The sequence below is a fragment of the Pteropus medius genome, unplaced genomic scaffold, assembly GCF_902729225.1.
Source record: "Pteropus medius unplaced genomic scaffold, Ma_sr-lr_union100, whole genome shotgun sequence".
Classification (NCBI taxonomy): domain Eukaryota; kingdom Metazoa; phylum Chordata; class Mammalia; order Chiroptera; family Pteropodidae; genus Pteropus; species Pteropus medius.
In genome coordinates this window covers 2649280-2669476 of record NW_024354911.1, presented here as the reverse complement: position 1 = coordinate 2669476, position 20197 = coordinate 2649280, and the positions used below count along the sequence as shown (strand labels likewise).

At 48.0% G+C, this 20197-nt stretch overlaps 2 protein-coding genes across 3 annotated transcripts in view; one reads left to right on the top strand and one right to left on the bottom strand.

The window, feature by feature from the left end:
• Positions 1-6215, bottom strand: part of SCAMP2 (secretory carrier membrane protein 2) — a 20596-nt gene extending 14381 nt beyond the window's left edge. Inside the window, exon 1 of the mRNA XM_039856584.1 lies at positions 6030-6215. Within this exon, the coding sequence (XP_039712518.1) occupies positions 6030-6086 (57 nt within the window). The 5' untranslated portion in view covers positions 6087-6215. The remainder of the gene's footprint in view (positions 1-6029) is intronic.
• A 4452-nt stretch (positions 6216-10667) lies between these two features.
• On the top strand, positions 10668-17609 carry MPI (mannose phosphate isomerase). 2 transcript variants are annotated; one of them, XM_039856582.1, is made up of 8 exons: positions 10668-10773; positions 11219-11346; positions 12092-12292; positions 13026-13167; positions 13517-13699; positions 14849-15022; positions 15661-15869; positions 16175-17609. In XM_039856582.1, exons 1-8 carry the CDS (start codon positions 10758-10760, stop codon positions 16391-16393), a joined length of 1272 nt encoding a protein of 423 aa, XP_039712516.1. In that variant the 5' UTR covers positions 10668-10757; the 3' UTR covers positions 16394-17609. The 2 variants fall into 2 exon arrangements, with proteins under 2 accessions (XP_039712516.1, XP_039712517.1); XM_039856583.1 differs by having other exon boundaries at positions 10764-10846.
• Positions 17610-20197: the final 2588 nt, after the last annotated feature.

Below are 20197 nucleotides of genomic sequence, written 5' to 3'. Positions count from 1 at the left end.
TTTTTAAGGCACGGCAACCCTTGGCTGACCTCACAGATTGCAAGGACCTTGTCAGTTTACGATCCTGTACTTTATTTTATTTTTTACACCTACAGCACCCAGTCTTCCTAACGGTCTCTCATCCAAGTACTAACCAAGCCTGACCCTGCTTAGCTTCCAAGATCAGACAGGATCGGGCTTGTTCAGTCAGGGTAGCATGGCCGTAGACCATGTTTTTACTTTTAAAACACACATATTTTTCAAAAGAGCCTGCGTATCTACCAAATGAGCAAGGTGCACTCTCAGGCCTCCCTCCCTGCCATAGCACTGATGTACAGAACCAACCAGAAAGTGAGTCTGAACTACCTGGCCTGGCGCCAGCATTCCTTTCAGCACAGTCCATCCTCAGTCAAACTGAGTCACTTACCACCTCCTTCCACCTTTTTTTGTTGACTCCCTATACAAACCATTCTACAATAAGCATAGGGCGAGGCCACCAAGGTAAAGCACTGGTTCCTCCCCTCAAGAAGCACAAAACAGAAGTCAGGGCGAGAAGAGATAGCACATGGTCAGTGTTGTAACAAGGTGAAGGAGGATGCAAGGGGATCACAGAGGGAGGGAGGGAGGGACTAGCCTATCTGAGAGAGTTAGGGAAGGCTTTACTGAGGTGGCATCTGACGTGGATCTTAAGAGATAAAAGAAATTTAGCAAGCACTAAAGAGGGAGGCAAAAACAGGAATTGCAAAGACACAGCATCTTTAAAAACAGCTTGCCTGTGTTCAGGGAATGAGAGAAGGTTCTGGGGGCTATAGAGTGGAGTGTGTTGCCAGCAGCATCAGGGAACCAGCCTGAAGGAGGGATCAGGCCAGACTGCAGGAGTTTGGACTTTACCCTATGGGCAATGGAGGACAACTAGAAACTATGAGCAGGGAATGCCATGATCATCTTCACCAGCAGTGAGGAGAGTACAATGCATGGGGAAGAAGGATGCCAGGAAGACTAGATAGGACACAACGGTCCACTTGTGTAACAGTGAGGACTGAACTCAAGTATGACAGCTAGGGATGGAGAAGAGGGGATGAAAATCCAGAGATCCTTCTCAGGTAGATGCCACAGACTTGGCCATTCTCTGAGTTGGTCAGATTATGGCATTACTGCAGGGCAAGAAGAAGTGAGGGTAGTGAAGGAAAAGGAAGGAGTTGAGTGACAGATGGCTAACTTGGGTGACTGGGGAACAGGGCCACCACTGTGCAAGATAAGTACTCATGGGAGAAAAAGAACAGGTTTTTCAGGAGTGGGTGTGTGGGAGCAGGAAGAGGATCTGAGAAGATATTGGGTCAGACTAGAGATACCTATGGAATATATCTAGTTGGAAAGGCTGGAAATGTCCAGGTGAGACCTGAATCCTGGTTTGAAGCTCAGGAGAAAGGTAAGGGCTAGAGATTGTTATTATGGGATTGTTATTATGTGGATGCTATTCTGAAGCCATGAAAGTGGAAGAAATTACTCAGTGAGAACAAAGTCAAGAACAGAACTCCAGAACAGCCCTAAATATATAAGACAGAAAGTGAAAACAGGTAGAAGGAGGTGAGAGTTACCAGTGTTAAAGAGGCCAAGGATGGAATTTCAAGAGAGAATGGTCAAACATACGTGTTTGTCTCACAAGCAGTAGACTACTCCAAGCCCATGGCTCTGGAAGAGGCCACAGGATCTAAGTAAGAGCGATGAGGTGCCTGGAGCTGTGGGGGTGACAGCATGCAGAGCAACCTTTGGTTCTCGGAGCTCCTTCACCTGAAACACCCTCTCTTCCCATCTGCCAGACTTTCTGCTCTCAGCCCAAGCCTTTTCTACCACAGAACTCTGCCCTTCTTCCTCAGATCCCACATAGCTCCTTTTGGCAAGTTTTTATTGCCCTTATCGTACCCACGGTGTGCTGTCATGATCAGTGAGCATTTCTTAGCTCTCCTGCCAGGTCAGAAGCTCTGGCAGGCCATATGCCCATTTACCTTGGTCTTCTGCACCGGCCCCCAGAGCAGTGGAGGCTCAGTGATGTGCAGAAATATGTCAGCATTTCAAAGGAGCACTGCTGGATGGGTCACACTTTGCTAATGTGCACAGCACTCTACTCTGAACGAGTGGCAAGTACCCTTGTTTGTCCTGGGTAAATATTACCATTTCTCTACACAAAGGATTATTTTACACTAAGTGGCTCCAAAGAAAACTTAACAGACATGTAGAGTCAAAGTTCAGCTCTGTCTCTAGCCAAGAGCTTTCTAACGCCCAGACTGGCTCCAGGTGCCAACCACATAGGCAGGGAGACACCCGCATCTGGGCAGCTGTCTAGAGTCAGTTACACTACATGAACCTTGCCATTTTCAAATTTTTTGAGACGATGCTCCTGTTTCTAAGGAAAGTTCTACCAGGTCTATCTGGTGGTTTTGAGAATTCTCCAAATTACAGTCAGGGAGAAGACCACTCTCTCTGGGAAGTGGCAAAGCCCCTAGTGTAATGCAGGGAACCTCATATATCCTTGTTCATACTCGAATCACACTTCTGCCACTGCTTTCTCCTCCCGCAGGAGAGAAATGTTTTAAATCCTTAGGAAGCAGCTACACCCCTGAGATTATCCTTTAACTGCAAGGAGGCAACGTGTGAAAGTGATATTGTGTAATTTGGCAACTCACAGAGATGGAAGTCGGAAAGACTGTTCAGCACCACCAGCTGGTCCCCTCCCCTTACTGAGATCAATGTGGGTGCCAGCCGTAACCTGACAGAAATGCTGAGGAGGAAAGCAGCCCTGGCGTTTGCCCAGATGACCTGCTTGTTAGTGCACTGCTGAAAAATCAAATGCCTACCTTTAGCCCTCTACCTCATTACCCAAGAAGACTGAGAAACGTTTGGAAGCAGACAAGCTGGAATCTGTCCAAAGCAGGACCAGAATACCCAGAGGGTACAAAGCAGATGCACCCTCATTAACAGAGGGATTAGGGAGTGCCAGTGGAGGCTGTGAAATTGGCAATACTTGGCTTGCAGTTTCCTGCTTCCTCCTAGAGTTTGGTAAAACTGCTGCACTCTTGTGACAACTTTCCTTTCAAAGCTCTTACTTCACAGGGTTTTCTAATAATCCCAATTATAACTATATACTACATGCAAGGAAGAGGTAATAAAAGCCCAGGCCCACAGTGTGGGGTGGGGGTGGGAGTAGGGGGTCAATCAGAACATGGGTAAAGAAGTCAACTTAAAGGCACATCAGGAGTTTCATGGGTATTACAAAAGTTCACAGAAAAAGGATTCCACGGTTGAATAACTTTGAGAAATGACATGTCAACTAAAGTTGAGTAAATGTCTTTACTGTAGGATTTCTCAGAGCCATTAACAAACTAACAAGCCTTGTCAATCTTCAAGTAAAATGGAATAAGTAGTGATTCCTCAACTTATTTGACCACAGAACACAGAGCACCTTTCAGGACTGGTAATGCTCAGAACATATGCTGCTTTGAAATACTTAAAAAGCCCAATACAATCTGTATTATTCCAGCCCCACACACAGGGGCAAGGTAGGGGGATAGCTTAGCTAATACTAATTTATTACTTTCACCACTACCAGTACTCTCATTTCAAGAATGGTGACAGTAGTGATGATGTTACATTCTTTCTTTAGTTGGCCTAAATAACCTCAAAGCAGTTTAAGACCAATATCTGAGCTTCAAAAACCTTTAAAACAGCACTATCCTGGGAATGACACCCAAGTCTGGACCCCTTACTGCTGCAAATTAGATGGTGACTCTGGCATGTCTCATCCTCACTGGGTTCTTGGTTTCCTCATATCTAAACTGAAAGGGTTAGGACAGATTTCTGAGGATGTGCCCAGCTCTAATAGTCTACCATGGACTCTTAACACTAAGTAAATTTTCACAACCCATCATCGAGTGATAGAAAAAAAGGACTTTGCTTTGAAGGCTGACTAAGTGTGATAGTTTCTGACCCTATCGCCTCTCTCCTGAGCTCTGTGCCAACTCCCTGGGTAAATGAAGCCGGGCTCACACCCAGTCACCCTCCCAATGTTCCAGCCCTGGCAGTTAGGGAAGCAGGACACTACCATCACAAGGAGAGGGAGGGCTGCTCTCCGGGAGAAGGAGCCTGGGGGCCTCACTTCCAAAGCTCCTCCCCACACAACTGTGTGCCAAGAGGAAAAACCCAGCCCAGCGTAAGGAGGAGAACAGCAGCCAGCCAGTTCTCTTCTTCCCAGACAGCATTCCCTACCAGATGTTGCTCTTCAAAGGACCACAGCTGCTTCCTGTCTTGCCATATCCTGACACTGCCTGATGGACAGACTGTCTTGCTTCAATGCAGAAGTTACTTCTACCACAGTTTGCCCAATCATTTCTGGGGCTGGAGATGTGGTTTAAGACTTTCAAGCTATTTACAGGGCAGAACTCAGGCCAAGTATCTTGCCCACTGCTAGCACTGGGGACAAGCTCTCTGACTGCCTCTGTCAGATAGTAGCAGACATTTTATTTCTGATTCTGTCAGGGGGAAAAAAAGGCAAATGATTACGCAGCACACAACCAAAAGAGATCCTTATTAAAACTCAAATTCCAGTATAACACAGCAGTTTTGCAATTAGAGCAAAACAGTTACCAAAAGGCACAGGCAGAAAAAAATGTAAACGTTCTTTCTTTACTCAACTAATAGAGATGACTGCATTACATAAGAGACACGGTCTTTGCACAGGTTCTGTCAAGAAGCATTAAGCTACAAGAGGGATGTTTGGAATTCTCTGATGTTACAAAGGACGACCTACCAAAATTTGCCTTGAGGGCTCCCATTAGCTAAGTCACCTTGACACCAAAAAATAAACAAAAATTTCACTTTCCTGATAGCATATAATAATTCTGTTCTAGTCTCCTTTGCCTTAGCTTTGACCCTTGAAGATATTCAAGGTGAAAAAGCTCATGCTGTGAGCTGCGGAAGGACTCCTCCAAGGACTTCCTCTCCATCTGCAGGAAACTTTGAAGCTGCCAAAGACCAAAGTACAAGCAGGATAAGTTAATATGCCTGGTGACATCCTGACAAAGCAGAAACCTCTTGGCTCATAAATCACAATCGGCACAAGCAAGCTTTCCTAGAACTGGTTTTGAGCAGACATGAAACAAGAGGCACAGGAGCTTTGACATTAACAGGAGTCCCAGCCCTTCATCATGGAAAAAGAATACCCTTGTGCTCTTAGCTCAAAGGCAGAAAGATCTTGCCTTTAAGTAGGAAGACTTTCTTCCTCGATCTCATTTGTTCAAAAAGTCAGGCCAGCTCATAGGTCAGTGGTCTCAAAACCCTGCCACCACACACAGGTCCATCAGATCAACATTCCTCGTGCTTCAAGACCCTTAGAGCCTCCTCACTTCTCCTCCCTCCCTAACGTGGGCTCTGCTATCTAGCCAAAAACAGTCCAAAATAGGCCCATGGCCAAAGTGTGGGATTCTTATCAAGACCATATTTCAGGTTGAGTTGCCTTCTCACTCTCTCTCAGCCTTTCTTTCTTGGAAAATTTCAGGGGCTCTCCTATACCTTATATGCTAGTTTGGCTGCTGGCGGGGCGGAGCTGGGTTATTTTAGGATTTTCCACATTTCTCCATCCCACCAGAGACTTCCACCAAATTATGCTGCTGTCCCCCTCTCCTAACGTGACACAAGCCAAGACTCCGGGATGTGGTAGCCACACTTCCCCATCAAGTAAAGTCACTTTTCTCCCTGACGCTGAGGGGGTGTCTCCAGTCGGCTTGAGTCTCCTTCCCCAGCAAAGTCCGTCACAGGGACTACCATTGGGGAACTAAAGAGCCCCACCTCTTCCCATACTACAGCGCCCCGCCCCCTTCGCAGTGCCACCTGCTGCTAGTCCCGCCCCCCAAACGCTACGATAGGCCAGCCCTCAGAGTCCGCTCTCCCATTGGGCAGTCAACCCGTCCCTCCTACGCCACGTCTCCCGGCTCTGGCGAAAGAGGCCCGGGTGGTGGCTTTTGGCACTAGAGAGAGCTGTGAGTTAGGGTCTCTACCTGGAAGGGGTTTACGTCCACTGGGTCCGCGAAGGGGTTGGTGTCGAAGGCCGACATGGCAGTCGGGGGTCAACGGATGAGCTCCGCGATCGCTTCTGCCTCCGGGCACCCAGACCCAGCGGCGCTCTTCGGGTAGACCCTCCGCTTCCGGGAGCTAGGCAGCCGTTCTGGCGCAGGCGCAGCGCCCTCCCCAAGGGGCAGGGTCAGGTACGTCACAGAGGTCCGCTCCGCCCTCCTGCCCAGCCCACTACGAAGCCGCGGGGGTGCTCTCCCCTTCCTTACCTGTGTGTGTGCTTCGTGGGTCCCGGCGGCGCCGAGGGACGGAGAAGCCAGCGTCCAAAAAAACTCCCCGAAGCGAACTTCCCAAGTAAACTCCCCAAAGTGGAGCCGGAAATGTAAGCCCTTCACTTCCCTGGAAGGCAAGTTTGGGAAGCTCGCAGTGGTGCAGGCCAGGGATAGGAGTGTGAGCCTCCTTGTACGCGGGAGGTTTCTGGTGGTAAGGGACGAACAGAGAGGTTCTTTTCTGAAGAACTGACCATGCATCTGTCCCCTACACTAGCTGAGACCTGTTACTTTTTTTAGGCCTTGCTCCCTGATGCCCATACAGGTTTAGGGCCAAAACTAGGATTTGAACCTGAGCATCAAGTATTTGTTAAGTGAATAGAGCCATGGGGGAGATGGCTGCACTCCCCGCGAACTTTATTTATTCACATCTCTCTGGCTTTGTTCGTCTCTGCTGCCAGTGGATCTAGCTTCTGAAATTCTTTACCTTGTATTAGTACAGGGTGCTTAATTGGTTCATGTTGTAACCAGAGATCTATTTAAAGGGGACAAAATTGTTATGGAACCTTCTGTTTAAAATCCTTCAATTATTTTCATTAAGGCCCAAATTCTTAGTTTGGCCTCTAGGTCCTGCAGTATCTGCCCCACCTATCTATCCTTCCCAACCCTTTATTGTGTCCACCTCCACGCTTTCCAGCTCTTGCTTTTCAGTTCTTCAAACTTCCCCTGTTGCTTCCTGCCTCAGGACCTTTGCACCAGGTACTCCTTCTTCCTGGTATGCTCCTAGTCCGTGGTGTCATCATTGCCTAATTAACTCTTACTTACCCTTCAAATTTAAGCTCAAATGCCCCTTCCTCAGGAGTGGCCTCTCTTCACTCTGTAGGTTAGATCAGCCCTCTACCCCACAACATAAACTCATTATTGCCCTGTGCTTTTTCTTTATAATACCTATTGCAGATTGTATGTATACACTTGTATAGGTGGTTATTCATTTATGTCTGCCTCTCCCACTAGACTCTAAGCTCCACAAGTGCAGGAGTAGGGTCTGTTTTGCTCAAATGTTGTATTTCTGGCTCTAACATAGTACCAAACACATGATAAGCATTCAGTAAATATTCACTATTTCCCTGATCTACTTCTCTTACCTTCCTCTCCTCTGTCTAAACCCAACTATCCTTTAGGGTCCAGCTCAATTCTTCTCCAGGAAATGTCCCCAAGTGGGAGAATTGGAAGGGATCCATGTAATTTCCACTTAGAAACTACGTACCCTTAACTCCCATAGCCACCCCTCCAAGGGCAGTGTAAGGAAAGACTTGTGTTTTTCCTTACTATTCACAGACACTTCTGTGACCAGACATTTGTAGTTCCCCCCCACCCCACCCAATTCTCTGACACCAGCTGAATGTCATTCAATTCAGTTCTGACATTACCTGGAGTTAGCATCAGACCCCACAGGTTAAAGACTCAGTCCCACAAGATTGCCCCACTTCAGATGCAAATCAAAAGTCCCACTTTGTCACGTATACTTCTGTAAATCAGAGTTCCCACAACCCCCTCCTCATGTTCAATAATTTGCTAGAACGGCTTCCAGAACTCAGGGAAATACATTTACTGTTTTTAAAAATATATAATAAAGGATATGTATAAACAGCTAGTTGAAGGGATACATAGGGCAAAATCTGGGTTCTGAGTGCAGGAGCTTCTGTCTCCGTGGAGTTGTGGTGCACCACCCTTCCAGCACATGGGTGTGTTCACCAACCTGGAAGCTTTTCCGAAAAACAGAGTTCATCATATAGGCATTATCGATTGTTAACTCACTCTCTCCCCTCTCCCCTCTCCCCTCACCCCTGCCCAAAGGATGGAAGGCTGGGCTGCAAGTTCCAAGCTTCTAACCGAGGCTTGGTCTTTCTGGTGACCAGCCCCATCCTGAAGCTATTCAGGAGCCCACAAAGAGTTACCACATTAAGACAAAAAGTACTGCAATCACACAGGAAATTCCAAGGGATTTAGGAGCTCTGTATCAGAAACAAGGGTCAAAGACCAAATATTAGAACAAAAGGTACCCCTTAGCACCTTTATTGCTTAGGAAATTACACAGGTTTTAAGAATTCTGGTCAGGAGCTGGTTATCATAATATCACAATATCATAGACAGCTTTGCTGTCTGCAGCCTGAAAGAACAGTTCACACAACACTAGTCTTGTCTGCACAGGCTAGTATAATGCTAGTATAATGTATAGTGAAGAAAGAATGGAACTTGATATCATCGATGTGGAGCTTGCCCACCCATCTGTCTCTGAAGACCCCTGAGATCTGTCTACTTCCCTGTGAAAGAGACATAATGCATTTATTCACTCATTCACTTATTCAGCAAGGGAGAAGGTATAGCAGATTGGAACTCTATGCTCTTGGACCAGTTACTTCATCTCTCCGAGACCCATTTTTCTCATCTCTAAAATGGGTTCATGACAGTACCTATCCCATAGGGTTGTCTTGGAAACAAAATGAAAATTCTTGAAAGGGGCTTAGCACAGGATTTAGTACATAACAAACAATAAATGTTAGCTGATATTATAGCTTGAGCCCTCAGCTGGGCACTGGCAGAAACATGACACTGAATTAAACATATAGGCTAGTAGAGAAGAGAAGAAAGCAGATCATCACTGGATAATGAAGTGTGATCAGTTCTACTAGAGACAGACAAGCAAGAGGTAAAGGTGAAAGGTTCTAGGTTCTCTAAACACCCTAGTTTTCCCTTACATATTTTTCTGTGTATAGGGAGGGTAACATGGGGGTGGGGGCTATTCTCCAATAACGTAAGTTCTTCCTTTCCTGTGCAGAGATACTATGAGGAAGTGACTATCTGGCTTCAGTGTGGTAGTAGTGGAAGGTGCTCCAAGAATCCCCTGTACCTAAACTAATCTCTCATTCTTCTCCCAGAAGGTTCATATAGCTGGGGGAGTGGGGATGAGGGGAAGGAGAGGTATTCAAACATAAGAAGTATGTGAGATGTGCTGTTTGTGTGATTCTTGTGTTTTCCATTTTATTATTACTTAGTGTTTGGTGAAGCTTCCTTTGAAACAAAGGCTGATTTATCCGGGCCAGGGGACCCCAGGGGAGGTTGATGTTTACAGCTGGACAGAATATTCAGAGAAAACAATACCCCCTCTTTACCTGGGCATGTGGCAGAGACTGTGGAAATCAGTAAGGGGAGAGGCAAAGGGGAGGCTGTAGCTCCTCACTCCAGGTTCTCTGGAGCTTTGGCTGTCGTGTTCCTGGGCCCCTCCAGCTGGCTGCCATCCTCCTGTGCTGTTGATTGAGGAGGTTTAAATGTCAGAGCCTTTCTCCATAGGATATGGCAAGATTACTCCACAGCCAAGGCCCAGCTCAGCCTTTACCATGCAGGGCTCCTGGTGACTCTCCTGATTTCTGTGTCTGTGACTTGTAGGCAGCTCAGCCTGGAGGAGGGGTTAGGGTTCTGAGTCCTGCAGTACTTAGGGCAGGGAGTATGAGAGAAGCACTCGGTATTGACTGCCTTCCTGCATCCCACATCATCCCATCTGACCCTCCAACAAGCCTGTCAGGATGGCATTATTACCCTATTTTACAGAGGAAGAGAATGAAGTTCAGGTTAAGGGCCTTGCATGTGACATTTGCCATCATGAAGCATCAAAGATAACAATTCTTTGCTCAAATACACTAATGACTGCGATACTCAAAGTAAAACCTGAAGTCCTCACAATAGCCTCCAAAATTCTGCCCAGTGCCTTTCCTCTCTGACCACCTCTGTCCTGCTCACTCAGCTCCAGCCACAGTGGCCTCTTTGCTATTTACTCTAGAATATGACAGGCACATTCCCATGTTCCCACCTTAGGGCCTTCACTCTAGCTGTTTGTTCTGCCCAGAACATTCTCTCCTCCTCACTTCCAAGTCTGTGCTTAAATCTCACCTTCTCAGTAAGGCTTACCTAGACAACATTTTAAATCCTGCAAACTACCTCCCACTGCCACCCACGCCCTTAGTTTCTGTAGTACTTATTTTTCAACATACTATAAGATTTACTTATTATACTTGTTTACCTGTCTTCCCTTCACCAGAATGTAAGCTCTACAAAGGAAAGGGGATTGGTATCCTGTTTTTCGATGTATCTCCAGCCTTTAGAACAGTCGTGGCATTTAGCAGGTTCTCAATAAATATGTTTCCGGTGAATGAACGAATGAACACTAGACTTAAAATTGCGTGCTAGAAGCTTCTGAGCTGGTGGGGGATCCTCCGGGTTGTTGGAGGGTGGGAGAGATTCAGAGAGCGGGGGTAGCTGCACGAGACTCACAGGCTTCGGAGGAGGCGCTTGAGAAACTACATTTTCCATGAAGCTCTGAGAGCAGAGGGGCCGCAGGGCCTGCCGGGAAGAGCGTGCGTGCGAGAAGGCTGAACCGGTGTCGCGAGGATGGCTTCTCAGCGAGGTGGGCTGTGCGCCGGCAGGCGAGCGTGGGGATGGGTCGCGTCCTCGGGACCCTTCCCGACCTGATATGCCAGGTTGAACCCACCCTTGGGCCTCCGCGGAAAGATGGGTGGGCGCCGGTCAGAGGAGGGGTACCTGCTATGAGAATTAAGCCGTTATTGCAGCCCTCGAGGAGGGTCTTGAAGGGAGGCGGCCGCGCGTGGGAATAGGTTTCTCCCGCTCCTTCCCGCAACTGTCAGCCTCACGTCAGCGGAAGATCCTCACTGCCCATTTTACAGATGGGAACACTGAGGTCTGCAGAGGACAGGTGTCTCAACTAACAACCTTCAAACTCCTTATTTGACTTTGTCCCTCAGACAAAACCCTCCACTCTTGTCTAGTTTCCCCGGGACAGTAGGGTCAGGCCTAAGGGATGGAGTGGAACCTGACCCTCTCTGTGCCCCCAGTATTCCCACTTTCCTGTGTGGTGCAGCAGTATGCCTGGGGGAAGATGGGTTCCAACAGTGAAGTGGCTCGGCTGCTGGCCAGCAGTGACCCACGGGCCGGAATCTCAGAGGACAAGCCATACGCAGAGGTGAGACCAGGGCTGTATTTTAGCCCACTTTACAGCAGGTGAGACCAAGGGACTCCTCTACTCAAAAGGCCTGGGGCAAGTCACATGGGTCAGCTGGGCAGGGAGTGGGGGTAGGGGTATGGAGCGGCAGTAAAGAGGGAGGAGGTCCTCTAGGCTCTTCAGATCAGAGCAGGTCAATGAACTCAGATTGTGGCACCGAAAGAAAGAGTTTTGTTAAAATAGGCTGAGATTTCCAGTATGTCCTTCCTCCAGGAACTCTCAGCACTTACTGAATTTTAATTCAGCCGTCTTGACAAAAAATGTTTGACTTTTACATTTTTAAACCTAAAATATTATGTATTTCTCCTGACAATTTCGTAGAGAAAAAAAGCATAAAAAGGCTTTAGCCTCCACTTCTGAGACTGGAATAAATGAATGCTAACACCTCACAGAGCCATTTGTCAGAGCTTTTCAGGACCTTGATAGTGCAGGTGTCATTTTCCTTACTGGAAAGATGAGCAAACTGGGACTCAAAGACACGAAATAACTAATCCAAGCCTCCACAGCTGGTTAGAGACAGAGCCTGGGTCTCTTGATTGCTGGTGTTCTGAGGTCTGCTGCCTCCCTTTATGTCCTTGATGGCATGAGCCTTTATATCCAGTCCTGGGAGGCCCCATGGGGAAGCACAGGGTAACTGGGATTGGGGCAGGTGAACTGGTGGTGCCAGGTTCTTCCCCCTTTCCTCTCAAATTTTCTGTTTTTCCAGCTGTGGATGGGGACCCACCCTCGGGGAGATGCCAAGATTCTTGACAACCGCATCTCACAGAAGACCCTAGGCCAATGGATTGCTGAGAACCAGGACTGCCTGGGCTCAAAGGTCAAGGACACCTTTAATGGCAAGCTGCCCTTCCTCTTCAAAGTACTTTCGGTTGAAACGGCCCTGTCCATCCAGGCACACCCTAACAAGGTACAGGATCAGAGTGGGCACAGAAGTCAGAGTAGAGAAGAGCTTATGTTAAGGCCCTCCCAGGACTTTTACTGCTTTTACTCCACCCATGCTAGACTCCAGCCCAAAGCTAAATCCAGGCTTGACAACTCTCAATTTAGCTGTGCATGGTCAGATGCTGGTGACACATGCTGGCAGCTAAGTCTAAGTGAACAGCCTGTGCCAAGGGAGTTTCTCCAAGCTTCTTCCTGGGCTCCATTTACCCAGCCCAGGACTATTCATATCTGCCATTTTCTCATTTGGCTCTCTCTGAAAGTTCACCTTCCAGTGCAGGGCAGTTAGCCGGTTACCTCAGCTCCACCCTCAGGGAGTCTTTCTGCAACAAGCCCATGAGTCACAGCATACGCATTTGTCTAAACTCATTTCTAGATGGGCAAAGACCCAGAGAAGTGAGGGATTTACCCAAAGTCACACAGCTTGTTAGTGTCAGAGCTTGGCTTGGTGTTTCTGATTCACAGTCCAGGTCTCTTAAAGTTTATCCCAGCTTTTCCCCATATTTGGCCGATATCCCAGCCCTGGGTTGGCTGAACCTGGAGTTTCTGCATTATGCCTGACTGGCCTTATTGCCAGAGATAGGAAGCCACTTCTGTATGGTAACTGGGGAGGGCAGAGAGCAAGGGCTGGGTGAAACTAGTATCCTGCTAAGTGATGGCTGCATTTTGACCATCTTCTTCCTCCCTTGGCCATCCCACAGGAACTGGCAGAGAAACTGCACCTCCAGGCTCCACAGCACTACCCTGATGCCAACCATAAGCCAGAGATGGCCATTGCCCTCACCTCCTTCCAGGGCCTATGTGGCTTCCGGCCAGCTGAGGAGATTGTGACCTTTCTGATGAGTAAGGTTGGGCAAAATGCTGAGAGCATGCATACTGGGCCTAGGATTCATGGGCAACCCAGGGCAGAGCTGGAACAGTGGCCAAGAAAAGAAGTTGAATGTCATAGGAACTGAGGGGGCTGGTTGGCCTCATAAATTCTTGAAGCCACTGAGAAAGGCCCGAGACCAGGCTCAGGTGTGGTTGCTGAGGGTTGGTGGTGAGTAGTCGGTTTTCACTGCAAAGTTTGCTTAGCATTGTTTGGCTCTTTGATTAGGGATGGCATGGGGAGGCCTCCTCCAACTTCCCACTTCTATGGGTTCCATCTTGCCATTTCTGATATGGGACCTGGCCTGTCCTTGCCTTTCTGCAGAAGTGCCCGAGTTCCATTTCTTAATTGGAGATAATGCAGCAACACAGCTGAAGCAGAGCCTGAGCCGTGACTCCCAAACCGTGGCCTCTGCTCTGAAGAACTGTTTCTCCCACCTGATGAAAAGCGAGAAGAAGGTGGTGGTGGAGCAGCTCAACCTGTTGGTAAAGCGGATCTCCCAGCAAGGTGGGTGTCATTATAGCCTAGGAGCAATGTCCCAACCTGGGCTCCGGTCACATACTAGGCTATAGGGACAGGGTTCTCAACCCCTTTGCTGAAATGGAACACTAAAATGGGCCCAACTTAGATGGCCTGCTGGTGACTACTGATTCTTCCTGCCTGGAGCTCCTGTAGCACCCTGTTAATGTGTCAGATATAGCCTTTAGCACCTGTGAGTTTTATAATATCACATGCACACACAGGCTGGGAACCTATCTCCTTGACTTTTGCTCAGCACAGAGTAGGCATTCAGCATGTCTGTATGAAGACTACCAAAAACCCTCTAATCCAAATCAGCTGGTTTCTTTGTCGTAACACTGAAACACCCTGCTTTTACTTAAAATATCTTCCCTCATTCTATGCATTCAAGACAACTCAGCTCAGCTTCCCTCCGCGCCACACACACACGCACACACACACGCGCACACACACACGCCTCCTCCCTCCCCCATTTCCAAGAAGCCTTCCCTCACCACTCTACTAACCTAAGCTGAGCTCACCCTCCCCTGGTTGGTCTGCAGGACACATTTTAGCCCCTGGCACATTCTTCCTCATGCTATCTGGAGTGACTAACCATCTTGGTTTGCCTGGACTGAGTAATTTTCTGAGACACAGTATTTTCAGTGCTAAAAAAAGGAAAGACCTGGGCTCAGACAGTTGGGCACCCTACATGGAACTCTTTAGTTATCTCCTAATTAGGTTTTGAGCTCCTAGAGCAGTGGTTCTCAATCAGGTAACATTGGCAGTCGTCTGGAGACCTTTTTGGTTGTCAAAATCTGTGCTGGGGTGCTAGTGGTATCTTGTGGGTAGAGCCCAGGGATGCTGCTAAACATCCTACAATGCACAGGACAGCCCCCACAACAAAGAATTGCCTGTCCCCAAATGTCAATAGTGCCGAAGTTGATAAACACTACCTTAAAAAAAAAAAACAAAACCACTCTAGCCCTTTTAATGCCTAGTGTAGTGTTGGGTATAGAAATGGTCAAAATGGGGAAAATGGTACAAGCTGGAATTCCAAGGAAGGCTGGCCCCCAAAAGGCTGGGCATGTGGCTGGGAGAACATGCCCACCAGTTTCTGGATTCCTAAGTGGCCTTGGGGTGCTTTGTGACCCTCAGTGGCTGCTGGAAACAATGTGGAAGACATCTGTGGAGAGCTCTTGCTGCAGCTGCACCAGCAGTATCCAGGTGATATCGGATGCTTTGCCATCTACTTCCTGAACCTGTTAACCCTGAAGCCGGGGGAGGCCATGTTTCTGGAGGCCAATGTGCCTCATGCCTACCTGAAAGGAGGTGAGCCATGTTTCAGCAGTTTCAGAGCCCCACTGCCATCCTCTTGAGCCTTGTTTCCCCATCCAGACAAACAGGGAGAGGGTGGTCAAGGAAACCTTTAAGGTCTCATCCAGCTCTGACTTCCCAGGGTTCCTGGGGTCAGCAGGGAAATAGCCAGTAGGGATGATGAATGCCAGGTTGGTGTTGGACACTGCTTGAAACTTCACACCAACCCTGTAACTTGTGTGGGAATCACAATGTGAACCTAGGCTATACTGAATCAAGGTTGCTCTCGCCCCTGCATCACACTACTTTCATGTCTGTCCTGCCAACCCAGAGATTTTTTACGTTTAAAATACACATTGCCATAGAAGGGTGTCACATTTCGACTGTTGGCTGTTTATCCACTTGTGGACAGGATTTTGTGAGAGAATAGTCTGGGTAGGGTTGGGGCTCCCCCAGGAGTGAACATGACTCCTGTTGACAATAACAGGTGACCTGTCATCTGTTTTCGGTATCTGATATTTTTTCCCAGAGAATGCAATTCACACATTTTTACCTAAGTGTAGGGAGTTCATGGCACTCAGGTTATAAGGCCTAGCCTTGGACAGCCAAACTCCAAGGCATCCTTCATCAGCTTAGCACAATTCTGTCTCCAGACTGCGTGGAGTGCATGGCATGTTCAGACAACACAGTACGTGCTGGCCTGACATCCAAGTTCATCGATGTGCCAACTCTGTGTGAAATGCTCAGCTACACCCCCAGCCCCAGCAAGGAGAGGCTCTTTCCTCCAACACAGAGTCAGGAAGACCCCTATCTCTCTATCTATGACCCTCCTGTACCAGACTTCACTGTTATGAAGATGCAGGTGAGTAGGGGAGCATGGTGGTTGTCTCTTGTGGGGCAATAAAAACCCTGGCGAGAGACACAATGTGGATTATACCTGGGGCTAGGTTTCTTGTCAAATTCATTTGGTGCAGGGCCAGCCACAGGGCCTGCCCACTCCTCTGTACCAAGGACCAGATGTGGGCATCTATGCTGACAAGAACCTGAGCAGAGGGGGCAAAGACAGCAGAGCTCTTCCCTCTCCCTGCCTTTGGGGTTGTCCTGTGCCCCTGTGAGCTGCAGGAGCAGAGTCTAAGCTACACCATCCTTTTGTTTCTTCCTGCCCAGGTCCCTGGTTCCACCACTGAGTATAAGGTCTTGGTATTGGACTCTGCCAGCATTCTCCTGATGGTACAGGGTACAGTGACAGCCAGCACTCCCAAAGCCCAGGCAACAGTCCCCCTGCAGCGTGGTGGGGTGCTCTTCATTGGGGCCAATGAGAATGTCACACTGAAGCTCACTGTTCCTGAAGATCTGCTGATATTCCGTGCCTGCTGTCTCCTGTAGAGGCCATAGCCATTCTAGCTCTCCTGCCCAGTCACCCTAAATCCTGGCCAGCCTTACCTCTTCATGCCCAGCTCAAACTCCTTCCTTGCTCTGGACTCTTTGGGTATGCCTTGAAAGAGCTGGTGTAGAGCAATGAGATTGAAGGTAATGACTCCTAACAGGCCTAGGCTGAACCATCTTCTTCCTCAAAGGTGCCATGTGAGGACTAAGGGCTGACACTCCCCTTGCATTCTCACCACACCTGCACCAGATTCAATGCAGGAGGCAGCAGCTATTTCACTTACAGTAGTAAACTGGTGAAATCTATGATTAGCTCAGCATCAGGTACAGCAAAAAAAAGTAGGTAATGTCTAAGCACAGGGTTCTGGCCCTAGGATTACACATTTCCTCAGCTGCAGAAGAGGTAAAGGGTAGGCCTGTGGATGAGTGTTCATTGTCATCCTCTTGCTCTGTCAAAGCAATTAAAGGATAACTTGTTGAGGCTGTGGCACTGAAGAGCATTCAGACTTTGGTGGTCCAGTCTCTGAAGTAGGGAGAGGCAGCCAGCTTCAGCCTCAGATGCAAAGCTTGCAGGCAGACTTTGGGCCCTCCACCCCTGTAGACAGTGGAAGGTGGGTCTGAAAAGCAAGATTCTTCTCCAGGGTTTCAGTTGGCCTTTGGGCAGGGATCAGCATGCTAAGGCCATGCCTACTCATTTATATAGTATCCACCTGCTTTCAGGTTGGCAAAGTTGAGTAGATGCACCAACCCATATGGCCTGCAAAGCCTAAGTACTGACTGGCCATTCATGGAGAAAATTGGTCAATCACTTCTCTAGAGCACAGTCACTGGAGATACAGGGACTCAGGAACAGGACAATCCAATTTATGAAGAGCAACCTAGCTACTTTTTTTTAAACTGACAGGAAGTACCTAGGAGGGCATCTACTCTCCTAGTGCCTACCCTCTTAGAAGTGGGACACACCTCTGCAGGAGGTTGCACAACTACCTGTTCACCAGTCTTGGATCTTATCACTCCAGACTAAGGAGAGACCTAGGCCACTGGCTCCTTCCTGTAGGGCAAGGGTTTAGACTCGTACAAAGGGATCTTTCTCGGCTGCCCACACCTGACCCCCTGGACAACTTAATTCTAGGAAACTACCTTCAAAAAAGTTCTGACCAATCTGTTCTAGTTTTCTTTGGTCCCCAAATTTCCTCAGCTAAAAAAAAAAAGGACCTGAGAAGAGGGAAGAAGGGGTTTGCTAAAGGAAACTCATTCTAAAGAGAAGTGATATGCAAAGGCCCATTCTATCCATGGTCTCCAGTGAAGGCAGGCCTGAAAATGATGCCCATTGGGAACAGCTGAAAGGAGAAGAGGTGCTGGGGGAATGGTCACAGTTGGGAATATTAGGCTATTTCTTCATTTCAGAATTTATAAGGGACAATGACTGTAGCCTAGGCCTTTCTTAAAAATCCTGTTCCAACACACAGACAGTGTCAACTAGCATGACTGTATTTATTATAAACTTAGAGTTGTAGAAACTTAAGCCAAGAGTTCTGTAAAGTACTTTGTAAATAGTACACAGTACCACTCCTACCTGTGAGGTAAGCCTGAATAAATCCTCCCCAGGGCACTGTCACCTGCAAAACACCCAGCACTCTGAATTACGGCACTTTGGTTCTTAGTGCCTTTATTGGTGACATTTTAGCTTCTGGCCGCTATACCCAAACAAGTGACCATTTCTGTCCTGCCTCAGTGTACACTGTCTTCCATTCCAGGTTCCTACAACTTCTTTCAAAGGTAATGCCTCCCACACAGGGTCAACCAGCTCTGGAACAGCCTCTCCAGGGACAGTTGCAGCCAGATACACTAGTGTTGATTAATAGCAACAACCACCTGGAAGGCCTTGGTCTTGGGGTCCTGCTGCCACCCTCTCCAACACCTGCCAAATGCTTAGGTTACTGTCCAACTCCCCAAAAGAAAAGTGGCTCCACACTTGGCTGCCACAGCTACTTTTTGACCCCCACTAGGTTTCCCCTTACCACTGTCTTTACACTGTCTTACATCTGAGCCCTTTGTGTACACTTTACCTCTGCAGAAACCAGAAAGGCCTGATAGTCTCTATGGATGAGCAAGGGGTTCAGAATGGAGATGTCCTCATTCCCTGTGTAGAGTTAGAGCCCCATTCCAAAATAGAATAACCATCTGCCTCCCCTATTCCTCAGACCCCAATGTAAGGTGCCTCTGGTGTCCGTCCCATCTCCCTCCTACTGTGATACTGCTAGATTGTAGAATAAAAGTTAGCCATAGCCCCTTGGACATCATATATTTTTCCCAGCTTTCTGTGATTTGAGAAAAGCTAATGCCCACCAAGATAAATGCTCACATTTATAGGACTATCCTCATGAGGGTAACTGCCTGACAGTCTTTTTATGACATTCTCATCCTTTCAGTTACCTCATGTGGTAGTGCAATCCATGCCATCCCTCATATACCCTTAGTGGCTGTAGGGCATCAAATGAGGCAACAGGCCAGGCACTTCCCATGTGGGGCCCACACTCCAATCCTGACTACCATGCCCCTTAGTATGGAAACCCTGTCCACTCTCATTCAGCCCTCACCATGGTTCTAGGTAAGGCATCGACCTCCTCCCACCCCCCAAAAAAACTAAAACTACATTCTAGGGAAGAGGTCTGGTCCAGCAAGAGATGCTATCTAGAAGAGGTCACAGGGAGGGCTTATGCCTGTCTTTGTTGTGTACACACTGGGGATTGAGAGAGACTTGTTGCACCCAGAGGTTTACAGTCCAATCTGAATATCCACTGAGGCCCATGCTGTGGTCAGAGGAATTTGGAGGGCTGGACACAATAGAATGGCCCACACTGGGGTGAAGGACAGCCCTCTGCAATGGCAGATTAACAACTCAGGGGCTTTGGGAGCCAGCATAGGTCCCTCTTTATCCTGTCTGTGAGCCTCCACCTATGTCAAAGCCACACAGCTGCACCAGTTACTTCTCATCCATTGCTACTTCTCCAGTTTAAAAAGCTTAACAAATAGGAAGGCACCTGACCGCTCCCTGCAGCTCCCTCTTCTGGTAACCAAAAACTAGAGGCTTCTGGGGTGAGCTCCAGTCCTTTCACCCAACCTTTATTTTTTTATTTATTTTTTAAAATTATTATTTATGCCTACAGCACCTGGTCTTCCTAGGTGGTCTCCCGTCCAAGTACTAACCAAGCTCAACCCTGCTTAGCTTCTGAGATCAGACATTGGGCTTGTTCAGGGTGGCTTGGCCGTAGACCATAGTGGCTCCACTGGGGTGCAAACCCAGAACCTTCTGCATGTAAAGCAGACGTCCTCACCCAACCTTTAGCTCAAAGACTGGATAGGAAAACTAGCTAAGACAAAGGCAAAGAATGGTGACTAATGAAAGGCAAATATGTACACAGTGGAGCAGTTTTTCTCTAACTAGGGCTGACCAGAGTCACTAAACCTACCCAGGCATTTGGAGCAGTTAGGGATGCTCTGGGTCCAGGGATTCTAGAAGCCTTGTTCCTGCTGTGTCCTCCCTGCCAGTGAGACGCACAACTGGAAGAGGGCCAAAGAGCCTTGCTCTATGCTGTCCTGAAGAGCAAACATATAACTTGTCTTGGAGCTAGGAAGAGTAGGAGAGCTTAAGGAATTTCTTAAAACTGGTCCCAAGTTATATTCTTTTTCAAAGATTCCCAGCTGCAAGCCACAAAGTGCTATTTTCTGTCTGCACACACCATCTAGCACAGCCTGGGCGCAAAAGCTCTTTTTCCTTCCAAAAAGCATGACAAATACCAG